Raw genomic sequence first — 14311 nt, forward strand, 5'->3', positions numbered from 1 at the left:
TTGTTCTCCTTGGAACAGAGACGGTTGTGAGGAGATTTGATAGAGGTATTCAAAATCATGAAGGGTCTAGACAGAGTAGATAGAGAGAAACTGTTCCCATTGGCGGAAGGGTCAAGAACCAGAGGACATAGATTTAAGGTGATTGGCAAAAGAACCAAAGGTGACATGAGGAAAAACTTTTTTACACAGCGAGTGGTTATGATCTGGAATGCACTGCCCGAGGGGGTGGTGGAGGCAGATTCAATCATGGCCTTCAAAAGAGAACTGGATAAGTACTTGAAAGGAAAAAATTTGCAGGGTTATGGGGATAGGGTGGGGAAGCGGGACTAGCTGGATTGCTCTTGCATAGAGCCGGCCCAGACTCGATGGGCCGAATGGCCTCCTTCCGTGCTGTGATGTTTCAATGATTCTATGATATTCCAGAATCATTCTGGGGAGCAAAGATAGCCCCCAGCTTCTTTCCTCCACTTCCAACCATCTCCTTAAATCTCTCTCCCCTGCCCCCTCCACCCTCACCTCCAACAACAGGTGCGAGGGCCTCATGGACTTTTTTCTCACTAAGATTGAGACCATTTATTCAGCTGACTTTGCTGCTTCCCTCCCTTCACCTAGCCCACCAAGCTAAACTTCGCCCCCAGGCTTCCCCCTGCTGTAGCCCCGATCCCAAATCCTTGTCTAGTTATTCTCTTATCTCCCCCCCCCCGCCTCCCATGCCTTCTCTGAGCTCAACTCATCAAAGAGACCGACCTCGTGGTGATCAACAACATTCCCTTCCTGGCCCCCATTCCAACCCTCCTAATATCTCCTTATTTGCCACAGCCTCCATTTATTTCGTATTAAGCCTCTGTGAAGTACCTTGGGCTGTTTTAAAATCAGGACAAAGGCAACTTGTTATTATAATATGATTCAAACAGAGAGTCTAGTTCTGAGCAACAAATTGCATTTATATAGCACCTTTCATGACCTCAGGACATCCCAAAGTGCTTTACAGCCAATTAAGTAATTTTGAAGTGTAGTCGCTCTTGTAATGTAGGAAACACAGCAACCAATGTGCGCACAGCAAGATCCCACAAACAGCAATGAGATAAATGACCAGATAATCTGTTTTTAGTGGTGTTAGTTGAGGAATAAATATTGCCCAGGACACCGGGGAGAACTCCCCTGCTCCCCATCGAATAGTGCCGTGAGATCTTTCACATCCACCTGAGAGCAGACGGGACCTCGGTTTAATGTCCAATTGCAAGCCGGCACCTCCGATAGTGCAGAACTCCCACAGTACTGCACTGGAGTGTCAGCCTAGATTTAGTGCTCAAGTCTCTGGAGTGGGACTCAAACCCATGACCTTCTGACCCAGAGGTGAGAGTGCTCCCCACTGAGCCATGGCTGACACCTGAAATGGAGTTTGGCATCAAACAGAGATACAATCCCAAGGTTCTGTCAGAGAAGAAATCTTCCAATTCACAACAACAAATTGTAACACAAACCTTTTCTCCTTTGAGTCCCACACCTCCTGTGAGCCCTGGGTCTCCACGGTCACCCTTAAAAACAGACGAGAGTGACTGACAGAATCTCAATCACCAGTGCAACACGGTCACTGGTTTCAAACAATAGGACACCATTTAAAAGAAACAACTTCACACTTATTTGATTCTCTGTCCCTTCCTCTCCCAAAGTCTATGACTCTGACTGGGATACAGTTCCACAGGTAATGACTCTGACTGGGATACAGTTCCACAAGTAATGACACTGACTGGGATACAGTTCCACAGGGAATGACTGACTGGGATACAGTTCTACAGGTAATGACACTAACTGGGATACAGTTCCACAGGTAATGACTCTGACTGGGATACAGTTCCACAGTAATGACACTGACTGGGATACAGTTCCACAGGTAATGACTCTGACTGGGATACAGTTCCACAAGTAATGACACTGACTGGGATACAGTTCTACAGGTAATGACTCTGACTGGGATACAGTTCCACAAGTAATGACACTGACTGGGATACAGTTCCACAGGTAATGACTCTGACTGGGATACAGTTCCACAAGTAATGACACTGACTGGGATACAGTTCCACAGGTAATGACTCTGACTGGGATACAGTTCTACAGGTAATGACACTAACTGGGATACAGTTCCACAGGTAATGACTCTGACTGGGATACAGTTGCACAGGTAATGACACTAACTGGGATAAAGTTCCACAGGTAATGACACTAACTGGGATACAGTTCCACAGGTAATGACTCTGACTGGGATACAGTTCCACAGGTAATGATTTAACTGGGATACAGTTCCACAGGGAATGACACTGACTGGGATACAATTCCATAGGTAATGACACTGACTGGGATACAGTTCCACAGGGAATGACACTGACTGGGATACAGTTCCACAGGTAATGACACAAACTGGGATACAGTTCCACAGGTAATGACTCTGACTGGGATACAGTTCCACAGGTAATGACTTGACTGGGATATAGTTCCACAGAGAATGACAATGACTGGGATACAGTTCCACAGGTAATGACACTAACTGGGATACAGTTCCACAGGTAATGACACTGAGTGGGATACAGTTCCACAGGTAATGACACTGACTGGGATACAGTTCCACAGGGAATGACATTGACTGGGATACAGTTCCACAGGTAATGACACTGACTGCGATACAGTTCCACAGGGAATGATACTGACTGGGATACAGTTCCACAGGTAATGACACTGACTGGGATACAGTTCCACAGGTAATGACACTGACTGGGATACAGTTCCACAGGTAATGACACTGACTGGGATACAGTGCCACAGGTAATGACATTGACTGGGATACAGTTCCACAGGTAATTACTTGACTGGGATACAGTTCCACACGGAATGATACTGACTGGGATATTGTTCCACAGTTAATGACACTGACTGGGATACAGTTCCACAGGTAATGACACTGACTGGGATACAGTTCCACAGGTAATGACTTAACTGGGATACAGATCCATTAATAATGACACTGACTGGGATACAGTTCCACAGGTAACAACACTAACTGGGATACAGGTAATGACACCGCCTGGGATACATTTCCACAGGTAATGACACTGACTGGGATACAGTTCCACAGGTAATGACTTAACTGGGATACAGTTCCATAAGTAATGACACTGACTGGGATACAGTTCTACAGGTAATGACACTGACTGGGATACAGTTCCACAGGTAATGACATTGACTGGGATACAGTTCCACAGGTAATGACACTGGCTGGGATACAGTTCCACAGGTAATGACATTGACTGGGATACAGTTCCACAGGTAATGACACCGCCTGGGATACAGTTCCATAAGTAATGACTTGACTGGGATACAGTTCCACAGGGAATGACACTGACTGGGATACAGTTCCACTGGTATTGACTCTGACTGGGATACAGTTCCACAGGTAATGACATGGCTGGGATACAGTTCCACAGGGAATGACACTGACTGGGATACAGTTCCACAGGTAATGACACTGACTGGGATACAGTTCCACAGGTAATGACACTGACTGGGATACAGTTCCACAGGTTATGACTTGACTGGGATACAGTTCCACAGGTAATGACACTGACTGGAGTACAGTTCCACAGGTTATGACTTGACTGGGATTCAGTTCCACAGGTAATGACATTGACTGGGATACAGTTCCACAGGTAATGACATTGACTGGGATACAGTTCCACAGGTAATGACATTGACTGGGATACAGTTCCACAGGTAATGACACTGACTGGGATACAGTTCCACAGGTAAAGACACCGCCTGGGATACAGTTCCATAAGTAATGACACGACTGGGATACAGTTCCACAGGGAATGACATGGCTGGGATACAGTTCCACAGGGAATGACACTGACTGGGATACAGTTCCACAGGTAATGACACTGACTGGGATACAGTTCCACAGGTAATGACACTGACTGGGATACAGTTCCACAGGTTATGACTTGACTGGGATACAGTTTCACAGGTAATGACACTGACTGGAGTACAGTTCCACAGGTTATGACTTGACTGGGATTCAGTTCCACAGGTAATGACATTGACTGGGATACAGTTCCACAGGTAATGACATTGACTGGGATACAGTTCCACAGGTAATGACATTGACTGGGATACAGTTCCACAGGTAATGACACTGACTGGGATACAGTTCCACAGGTAAAGACACCGCCTGGGATACAGTTCCATAAGTAATGACACGACTGGGATACAGTTCCACAGGGAATGACACTAACTGGGATACAGTTCCACAGGTAATGACACTGACTGGGATACAGTTCCACAGGTAATGACACTGGCTGGGATACAGTTCCACAGGTAATGACACTGACTGGTATACTGTTCCACAGGTAATGACACTGACTGGGATACAGTTCCACAGGTAATGACACTGACTGGGATACAGTTCCACAGGTAATGACATTGACTGGGATACAGTTCGACAGGTAATGACACCGCCTGGGATACAGTTCCATAAGTAATGACTTGACTGGGATACAGTTCCACAGGGAATGACACTGACTGGGATACAGTTCCACAGGTATTGACTCTGACTGGGATACAGTTCCACAGGTAATGACTTGGCTGGGATACAGTTCCACAGGGAATGACACTGACTGGGATACAGTTCCACAGGTAATGACACTGACTGGGATACAGTTCCACAGGTAATGACACTGACTGGGATACAGTTCCACAGGTTATGACTTGACTGGGATACAGTTCCACAGGTAATGACACTGACTGGAGTACAGTTCCACAGGTTATGACTTGACTGGGATTCAGTTCCACAGGTAATGACATTGACTGGGATACAGTTCCACAGGTAATGACATTGACTGGGATACAGTTCCACAGGTAATGACATTGACTGGGATACAGTTCCACAGGTAATGACACTGACTGGGATACAGTTCCACAGGTAAAGACACCGCCTGGGATACAGTTCCATAAGTAATGACACGACTGGGATACAGTTCCACAGGTAATGACACTGACTGGGATACAGTTCAACAGGTAATGACACTGGCTGGGATACAGTTCCACAGGTAATGACACTGACTGGTATACTGTTCCACAGGTAATGACACTGACTGGGATACAGTTCCACAGGTAATGACACTGACTGGGATACAGTTCCACAGGTTAAGACTTGACTGGGTTTCAGTTCCACAGGTAATGACATTGACTGGGATACAGTTCCACAGGTAATGACATTGACTGGGATACAGTTCCACAGGTAATGACATTGACTGGGATACAGTTCCACAGGTAATGACACTGACTGGGATACAGTTCCACAGGTAAAGACACCGCCTGGGATACAGTTCCATATGTAATGACACGACTGGGATACAGTTCCACAGGGAATGACACTAACTGGGATACAGTTGCACAGGTAATGACACTGACTGGGATACAGTTCCACAGGTAATGACACTGGCTGGGATACAGTTCCACAGGTAATGACACTGACTGGTATACTGTTCCACAGGTAATGACACTGACTGGGATACAGTTCCACAGGTAATGACACTGACTGGGATACAGTTCCACAGGTTATGACTTGACTGGGATACAGTTCCACAGGTAATGACACTGACTGGGATACAGTTCCACAGGTTATGACTTGACTGGAATTCAGTTCCACAGGTAATGACATTGACTGGGATACAGTTCCACAGGTAATGACATTGACTGGGATACAGTTCCACAGGTAATGACATTGACTGGGATACAGTTCCACAGGAAATGACACTGACTGGGATACAGTTCCACAGGTCATGACACCGCCTGGGATACAGTTCCATAAGTAATGACACGACTGGGATACAGTTCCACAGGGAATGACACTGACTGGGATACAGTTCCACAGGTAATGACACTGACTGGGATACAGTTCCACAGGTAATCATAGAATAGAATCATAGAATCATAGAAGTTACAACATGGAAACAGGCCCTTCGGCCCAACATGTCCATGTCGCCCAGTTTATACCACTAAGCTAGTCCCAATTGCCTGCACTTGGCCCATATCCCTCGATACCCATCTTCCCCACGTAACTGTCCAAATGCTTTTTAAAAGACAAAATTGTACCCGCCTCTACTACTGCCTCTGGCAGCTCGTTCCAGACACTCACCACCCTTTGAGTGAAAAAATTGCCCCTCTGGATCCTTTTGTATCTCTCCCCTCTCACCTTAAATCTGTGCCCCCTCGTTATAGACTCCCCTACCTTTGGGAAAAGATTTTGACTATCGACCTTATCTATGCCCCTCATTATTTTATAGACTTCTATAAGATCACCCCTTAACCTCCTACTCTCCAGGGAATAAAGTCCCAGTCTGTCTAACCTCTCCCTGTAAGTCAAACCATCAAGTCCCGGGAGCATCCTAGTAAATCTTTTCTGCACTCTTTCTAGTTTAATAATATCCTTTCTATAATAGGGTGACCAGAACTGTACACAGTACTCCAAGTGTGGCCTCACCAATGCCCTGTACAACTTCAACAAGACATCCCAACTCCTGCATTCAATGTTCTGACCAATGAAACCAAGCATGCTGAATGCCTTCTTCACCACCCTATCCACCTGTGACTCCACTTTCAAGGAGCTATGAATCTGTACTCCTAGATCTCTTTGTTCTATAACTCTCCCCAACTGACTGGGATACAGTTCCACAGGTAATGACTTAACTGGGATACAGTTCCATAAGTAATGACACTGACTGGGATACAGTTCCACAGGTAACTACACTAACTGGGATACAGTTCCACAGGTAATGACACCGCCTGGGATACATTTCCACAGATAATGACACTGACTGGGATACAGTTCCACAGGTAATGACACTGACTGGGATACAGTTCCACAGGTAATGACACTGACTGGGATACAGTTCTACAGGTAATGACACTGACTGGGATACAGTTCCACAGGTAATGACACAGGCTGGGATACAGTTCCACACGTAATGACATTGACTGGGATACAGTTCCACAGGTAATGACACCGCCTGGGATACAGTTCCATAAGTAATGACTTGACTGGGATACAGTTCCACAGGTAATGACTTGACTGGGATACAGTTTCACAGGGAATGACACTGACTGGGATACAGTTCCACAGGTAATGACACTGACTGGGATACAGTTCCACAGGGAATGACACTGACTGGGATACAGTTCCTCAGGTAATGACAGTGACTGGGATACAGTTCCACATGGAATGACACTGACTGGGATACAGTTCCACAGGTTATGACACTAACTGGGATATAGTTCCACAGGTAATGACTCTGACTGGGATACAGTTCCACAGGTAATGAGTTGACTGGGATACAGTTCCACAGGGAATGACACTGACTGGGATACAGTTCCACAGGTAATGACACTGACTGGGATACAGTTCCACAGGGAATGACACTGACTGGGATACAGTTCCACAGGTAATGACACCGCCTGGGATACAGTTCCATAAGTAATGACTTGACTGGGATACAGTTCCACAGGTAATGACTTGACTGGGATACAGTTCCACAGGGAATGACACTGACTGGGATACAGTTCCACAGGTAATGACACTGACTGGGATACAGTTCCACAGGGAATGACACTGACTGGGATACAGTTCCTCAGGTAATGACAGTGACTGGGATACAGTTCCACATGGAATGACACTGACTGGGATACAGTTCCACAGGTTATGACACTAACTGGGATATAGTTCCACAGGTAATGACTCTGACTGGGATACAGTTCCACAGGTAATGACTTGACTGGGATACAGTTCCACAGGGAATGACACTGACTGGGATACAGTTCCACAGGTAATGACACTGACTGGGATACAGTTCCACAGCGAATGACACTGACTGGGATACAGTTCCACAGGTAATGACGCTAAGTGGGATACAGTTCCACAGGGAATGACTCTGACTGGGATACAGTTCCACAGTTAATGACTTGACTGGGATACAGTTCCACGGGGAATGACAATGACTGGGATACAGTTCCACAGGTAATGACACTAAGTGGGATACAGTTGCACAGGGAATGACACTGACTGGGATACAGTTCCACAGGTAATGACACTGACTGGGATACAGTTCCACAGGGAATGACACTGACTGGGATACAGTTCCACAGTTAATGACACCACCTGGGATACAGTTCCACAGGTAATGACTCTGACTGGGATACAGTTCCATAGGTAATGACTTGACTGGGATACAGTTTCACTGGGAATGACACTGACTGGGATACAGTTCCACAGGTAATGACACTAACTGGGATACAATTCCACAGGTAATGACACTGAGTGGGATACAGTTCCACAGGTAATGACACTGACTGCGATACAGTTCCACAGGTAATGATACTGACTGGGATACAGTTCTACAGGTAATGACACTGACTGGGATACAGTTCCACAGGTAATGACACTGACTGGGATACAGTTCCACAGGTAATGACACCGCCTGGGATACAGTTCCACAGGTAATGACATTGACTGGGATACAGTTCCACAGGTAATGACATTGACTGGGATACAGTTCCACAGGTAATGACTTGACTGGGATACAGTTCCACAGGTAATGACATTGACTGGGATACAGTTCCACAGGTAATGACATTGACTGGGATACAGTTCCACAGGTAATGACACTGACTGGGATACAGTTCCACAGGTAATGACACCGCCTGGGATACAGTTCCATAAGTAATGACACTGACTGGGATACAGTTCCACAGGTAACGACTCTAACTGTGATGCAGTTCCACAGGTAATGACACCGCCTGGGATACATTTCCACAGGTAATGACACTGACTGGGATACAGTTCCACAGGTAATGACATTGACTGGGATACAGTTCCACAGGGAATGACACTGACTGGGATACAGTTCCACAGGTAATGACACTGACTGGGATACAGTTCCACAGGTAATGACACTGGCTGGGATACAGTTCCACAGGCAATGCCACTGACTGGTATACTGTTGCACAGGTAATGACACTGACTGGGATACAGTTCCACAGGTAATGACACTGACTGGGATGCAGTTCCACAGGTAATGACTTGACTGGGATACAGTTCCACAGGTAATGACACTGACTGGAGTACAGTTCCACAGGTTATGACTTGACTGGGATTCAGTTCCGCAGGTAATGACATTGACTGGGATACAGTTCCACAGGTAATGACATTGACTGGGATACAGTTCCACAGGTAATGACACTGACTGGGATACAGTTCCACAGGTTATGACTTGACTGGGATACAGTTCCACAGGTAATGACATTGACTGGGATACAGTTCCACAGGTAATGACATTGACTGGGATACAGTTCCACAGGTAATGACACTGACTGGGATACAGTTCCACAGGTAACGACTCTAACTGGGATGCAGTTCCACAGGTAATGACACCGCCTGGGATACATTTCCACAGGTAATGACACTGACTGGGATACAGTTCCACAGGTAATGACATTGACTGGGATACAGTTCCACAGGTAATGACACTGGCTGGGATACAGTTCCACAGGCAATGCCACTGACTGGTATACTGTTGCACTGGTAATGACACTGACTGGGATTCAGTTCCGCAGGTAATGACATTGACTGGGATACAGTTCCACAGGTAATGACATTGACTGGGATACAGTTCCACAGGTAATGACATTGACTGGGATACAGTTCCACAGGTAATGACACTGACTGGGATACAGTTCCACAGGCAATGACTTAACTGGGATACAGTTCCATAAGTAATGACACGACTGGGATACAGTTCCACAGGTAATGACACTGACTGGGATACAGTTCCACAGTTAATGACACTGGCTGGGATACAGTTCCACAGGTAATGACACTGACTGGGATACAGTTCCACAGGTTTTGACTTGACTGGGATACAGTTCCACAGGTAATGACATTGACTGGGATACAGTTCCACAGGTAATGACATTGACTGGGATACAGTTCCACAGGTAATGACACTGACTGGGATACAGTTCCACAGGTAATGACACCGTCTGGGATACAGTTCCATAAGTAATGACACGACTGGGATACAGTTCCACAGGGAATGACACTGACTGGGATACAGTTCCACAGGTAATGACACTGACTGGGATACAGTTCCACAGGTTATGTCTTGACTGGGATACAGTTCCACAGGTAATGACACTGACTGTATTACAGTTCCACAGGTAATGATACTGACTGGGATACAGTTCCACAGGGAATGACACTGACTGGGATACAGTTCCACAGGTAATGACACTGACTGGGATACAGTTCCACAGGTTATGTCTTGACTGGGATACAGTTCCACAGGTAATGACACTGACTGTATTACAGTTCCACAAGTAACTTGAATTCCACTAACTAATTCCAGTAGCCATTTTTCAGATCTGAGCAGAAAAATTCAGTATTACCCTCCACCACGGGGGGCATCTCCACTGAGACAGAGCTTTTGTTTTATTCGTTCATAGGATGTGGGCGTCGCTGGTGAGGCCGGCATTTATTGCCCGTCCCTAATTGCCCTTGAGAAGGTGGTGGTGAGCCGCCTTCTTGAACCGCTGCAGTCCGTGTGGTGACGGTTCTCCCACAGTGCTGTTAGGAAGGGAGTTCCAGGATTTTGACCCAGCGACGATGAAGGAACGGCGATATATTTCCAAGTCGGGATGGTGTGTGACTTGGAGGGGAATGTGCAGGTGGTGTTGTTCCCATGTACCTGCTGCTCTTGTCCCTCTAGGTGGTAGAAGTCGCGGCTTTGGGAGGTGCTGTCAAAGAAGCCTTGGCGAGTTGCTGCAGTGCATCCTGTGGATGGTACACACTGCAGCCACTGTGCGCCGGTGGTGAAGGGAGTGAATGTTTAGGGTGGTGGATGGGGTGCCAATCAAGCGGGCTGCTTTGTCCTGGATGGTGTCGAGCTTCGAGTGTTGTTGGAGCTGCACTCATCCAGGCAAGTGGAGAGTATTCCATCACACTCCTGACTTGTGCCTTGTAGATGGTGGAAAGGCTTTGGGGAGTCAGGAGGTGAGTCACTCGCCGCAGAATACCCAGCCTCTGACCTGCTCTCGTAGCCACGGTATTTATATGGCTGGTCCAGTTAAGTTTCTGGTCAATGGTGACCCCCAGGATGTTGATGGTGGGGGATTCGGCGATGGTAATGTCGTTGAATGTCAAGGGGAGGTGGTTAGACTCTCTCTTGTTGGAGATGGTCATTGCCTGGCACTTATCTGGCGCAAATGTTACTTGCCACTTATGAGCCCAAGCCTGGATATTGTCCAGATCTTGCTGCATGCGGGCTCGGACTGCTTCATTATCTGAGGGGCTGTGAATGGAACTGAACACTGTGCAGTCATCAGCGAACATCCCCATTTCTGACCTTGTGATGGAGGGAAGGTCATTGATGAAGCAGCTGAAGATGGTTGGGCCTCGAGGTTCCGGGTGCCAGGGTTCAGGGGTTAAATGCCTCGCGAGGCAGCAGATGAGACGCCCTGCTCTAGATACTTTGTAACAATCACATTCACCACCCAACCACCTTCCCCCTCAGGGAGGTGAGCTGTGGATGAAGGGGAAGTGAGAATTTGTGGTTCAAGTACTTACCTTGCTGCCTCTTTCCCCTTCATGCCCTGGTAAACCCTGAATACCACGCTTGCCCTGTCAACAACAAAAAAAATACAGCTTTAGTGAAGTGTCAAGAAAATTTAGAGATTAAAGAAAAGAAGAAATTGCATTTATATAGCGTCTTTCAGGACCTCAGGACGTCACAAAGTTCTTTACAGGCAATAAAGTACTTTTGAAGTGCAGCCACTGTTGTAATGTGGGAAATGCGGCAGCCAATTTGTGCAGAGCAAGATCCCACAAACAAGAGGGAGATAATGGCAGATAATCTGTTTTTAGTGATGTTGGTTGAGGGATAAATATTGGCCAGAACACTGGGGAGAACCCCCCTGCTCTTCTTCGAAATAGTGCCATGGGATCTTTTATGCCCACCTGAGAGGGCAGGTAGGGCCTCGGTTTAAACTCTCATCTTGAAAGACGGCACCTCCGACAGTGCAGCACTCCATCAGTATTGCACTGGAGTGTCAGCCTAGATTTTGTGTTTGAGGCACTGGAGTGGGATTTGAACCCACAATCTTCTGACATCAGAGGCGAGAGTGCTGCCACTGAGCCACGGCCGACACCAAACAAACATCAGTATTTTTCTGACGATAAGTGCCTGTTTTGCGAAGGATCTGAGACTGGGGGCTCCGGGGGACACTCAGAGCTGGGCACAGGCCCTCGCTGATGCCGAATGGGATGATCCTTCATTGACGAAGATTCTCTGAGCTTCATCTTCTCATCGTTGCCAAACATTCCTCACGCAGGAAAAAAAATGGGAGGGGTTTTCCTCTACCTTGGATCTGGGGAATTATCTGAAGTAGGGAGGGAGACTCGATTCCTCAGGTTTGCCCCTTGCCTGCACCGCCCCCTGGGATATCCTGGGTAGAGCTGTCAATGCAGCAGGACTGGAGACTCCAGGAACAGAGGAAGATGGGAACAAGAGTGGGCCTTGTAGCCCCTCGAGCCTGTTTCACCATTCAATGAGATCATGGCTGATCTGTGACCTAACTCCATGTACCCGCCTTCGCCCCATATCCCTTAATACCTTTGGTTAACAAAAATCTATCAATCTCAGGAATTAAAGATTAATCTCCAGGACACTGCTGCGAGCAGCTCGGGAGAAAAATCATCGGGGCGCTAAACAAAATCATGTGTTTTTTTCATTTTCTTTGAACAATTTAGTTTATTAGTTATAAAAATATTGGAGATGGGAAAAAGGTTCTTTGATTGACAGTCAAAAATGATTAAGACAGCTAAAGATGAGTCTGTTCGCTTTCCGATTGGCTGGGGACCAATGGCGGGAGTGTGGGAGCGGGGTGGTTGGAGGAGGGAGGTCATGTGATGAAACCTCCAGGGAGACAAACAGCCAGAGTTGGCGACCCTGCTCCTGGTCTTCCACGGCGAGTGTAAGTGGGCCTGCAGCCCGGCCCCAGAGTGCCTGTTCCAATGAGGTGAGGAGGGGCACATTCACCCAGTCAACACCCCCAGCAGAGATGCACCCGTGAGTAAAACAGGCCCAGAGGGATTCGCCAATCCCCGTGGACTAGAGGGACTGGGGGGGCTCCTGAGAGCAGCCTGACGACATGAAACTATTCAACTTTCTTCTCAAACTCCAGCCACCCCCCCACCTCCCTCCTCCCAGGGTCAATAAGGCTTCGATCTCAAGGCCTCTGAGAGGCCTGCAGCTCAACTCCCATTTTCTTCCCGATTTAGAGGTGAACACCCAGCCTGAGGCTGCACTCTGCCTGGGTCATGTGACTGGTATCAGGGGAGAAAAAACGGGTCCAGCTGCCTCCTCACTGGAACAACACACTGGACAGTCATAGGGCCCAAAATAACCCTGATATCAATTATCAATGGTTGAGCATTTCTTTATTTACACAGTTGTTCGTGTGAAATAAACAGTCCAGAAGAGTGTCTGAATCCGGTTAGCATCAGAATAAGTATCCCTCCACACTATCCCATCAAACACTCCCAGGGCAGGTACAGCACGGGTTAGATACAGAGTAAAGCTCCCTCCACACTGTCCCATCAAACACTCCCAGGGCAGGTACAGCACGGGTTAGATACAGAGTAAAGCTCCCTCTACAATGTCCCATCAAACACTCCCAGGGCAGGTACAGCACGGGTTAGATACGGAGTAAAGCTCCCTCCACACTGTCCCATCAAACACTCCCAGGGCAGGTACAGCACGGGTTAGATACAGAGTAAAGCTCCCTCTACACTGTCCCATCAAACACTCCCAGGGCAGGTACAGCACCGGTTAGATACAGAGTAAAGCTCCCTCCACACTGTCCCATCAAACACTCCCAGGGCAGGTACAGCACGGGTTAGATACAGAGTAAAGCTCCCTCCACACTGTCCCATCAAACACTCCCAGGGCAGGTACAGCATAGGTTAGAAACAGAGTAAAGCTCCCTCCACACTGTCCCATCAAACACTCCCAGGGCAGGTACAGCACAGGTTAGATACAGAGTAAAGCTCCCTCCACACTGTCCCATCAAACACTCCCAGGGCAGGTACAGCACAGGTTAGATACAGAGTAAAGCTCCCTCCACACTGTCCCATCAAACACTCCCAGGGCAGGTACAGCACAGGTTAGATACAGAGTAAAGCTCCCTCCACACTGTCCCATCAAACACT

At 47.4% G+C, this 14311-nt stretch overlaps 1 protein-coding gene across 5 annotated transcripts in view; it reads right to left on the minus strand.

Annotated features, from left to right (window-relative positions):
- col16a1 (collagen, type XVI, alpha 1) overlaps positions 1-14311 on the minus strand; it is a 410059-nt gene that overhangs the window by 162542 nt on the left and 233206 nt on the right. For all 5 annotated transcript variants that reach the window (XM_068006392.1, XM_068006393.1, XM_068006394.1 and 2 more), the window contains 2 exons: positions 11669-11722; positions 1485-1538 (listed from right to left, as the gene is read on the minus strand). In XM_068006392.1, coding sequence (XP_067862493.1) covers positions 1485-1538; positions 11669-11722 — 108 coding nt within the window. The remainder of the gene's footprint in view (positions 1-1484; positions 1539-11668; positions 11723-14311) is intronic.

The sequence above is a fragment of the Heptranchias perlo genome, chromosome 26 (genome assembly GCF_035084215.1).
Source record: "Heptranchias perlo isolate sHepPer1 chromosome 26, sHepPer1.hap1, whole genome shotgun sequence".
In the NCBI taxonomy this organism is placed as follows: Eukaryota; Metazoa; Chordata; class Chondrichthyes; order Hexanchiformes; family Hexanchidae; genus Heptranchias; species Heptranchias perlo.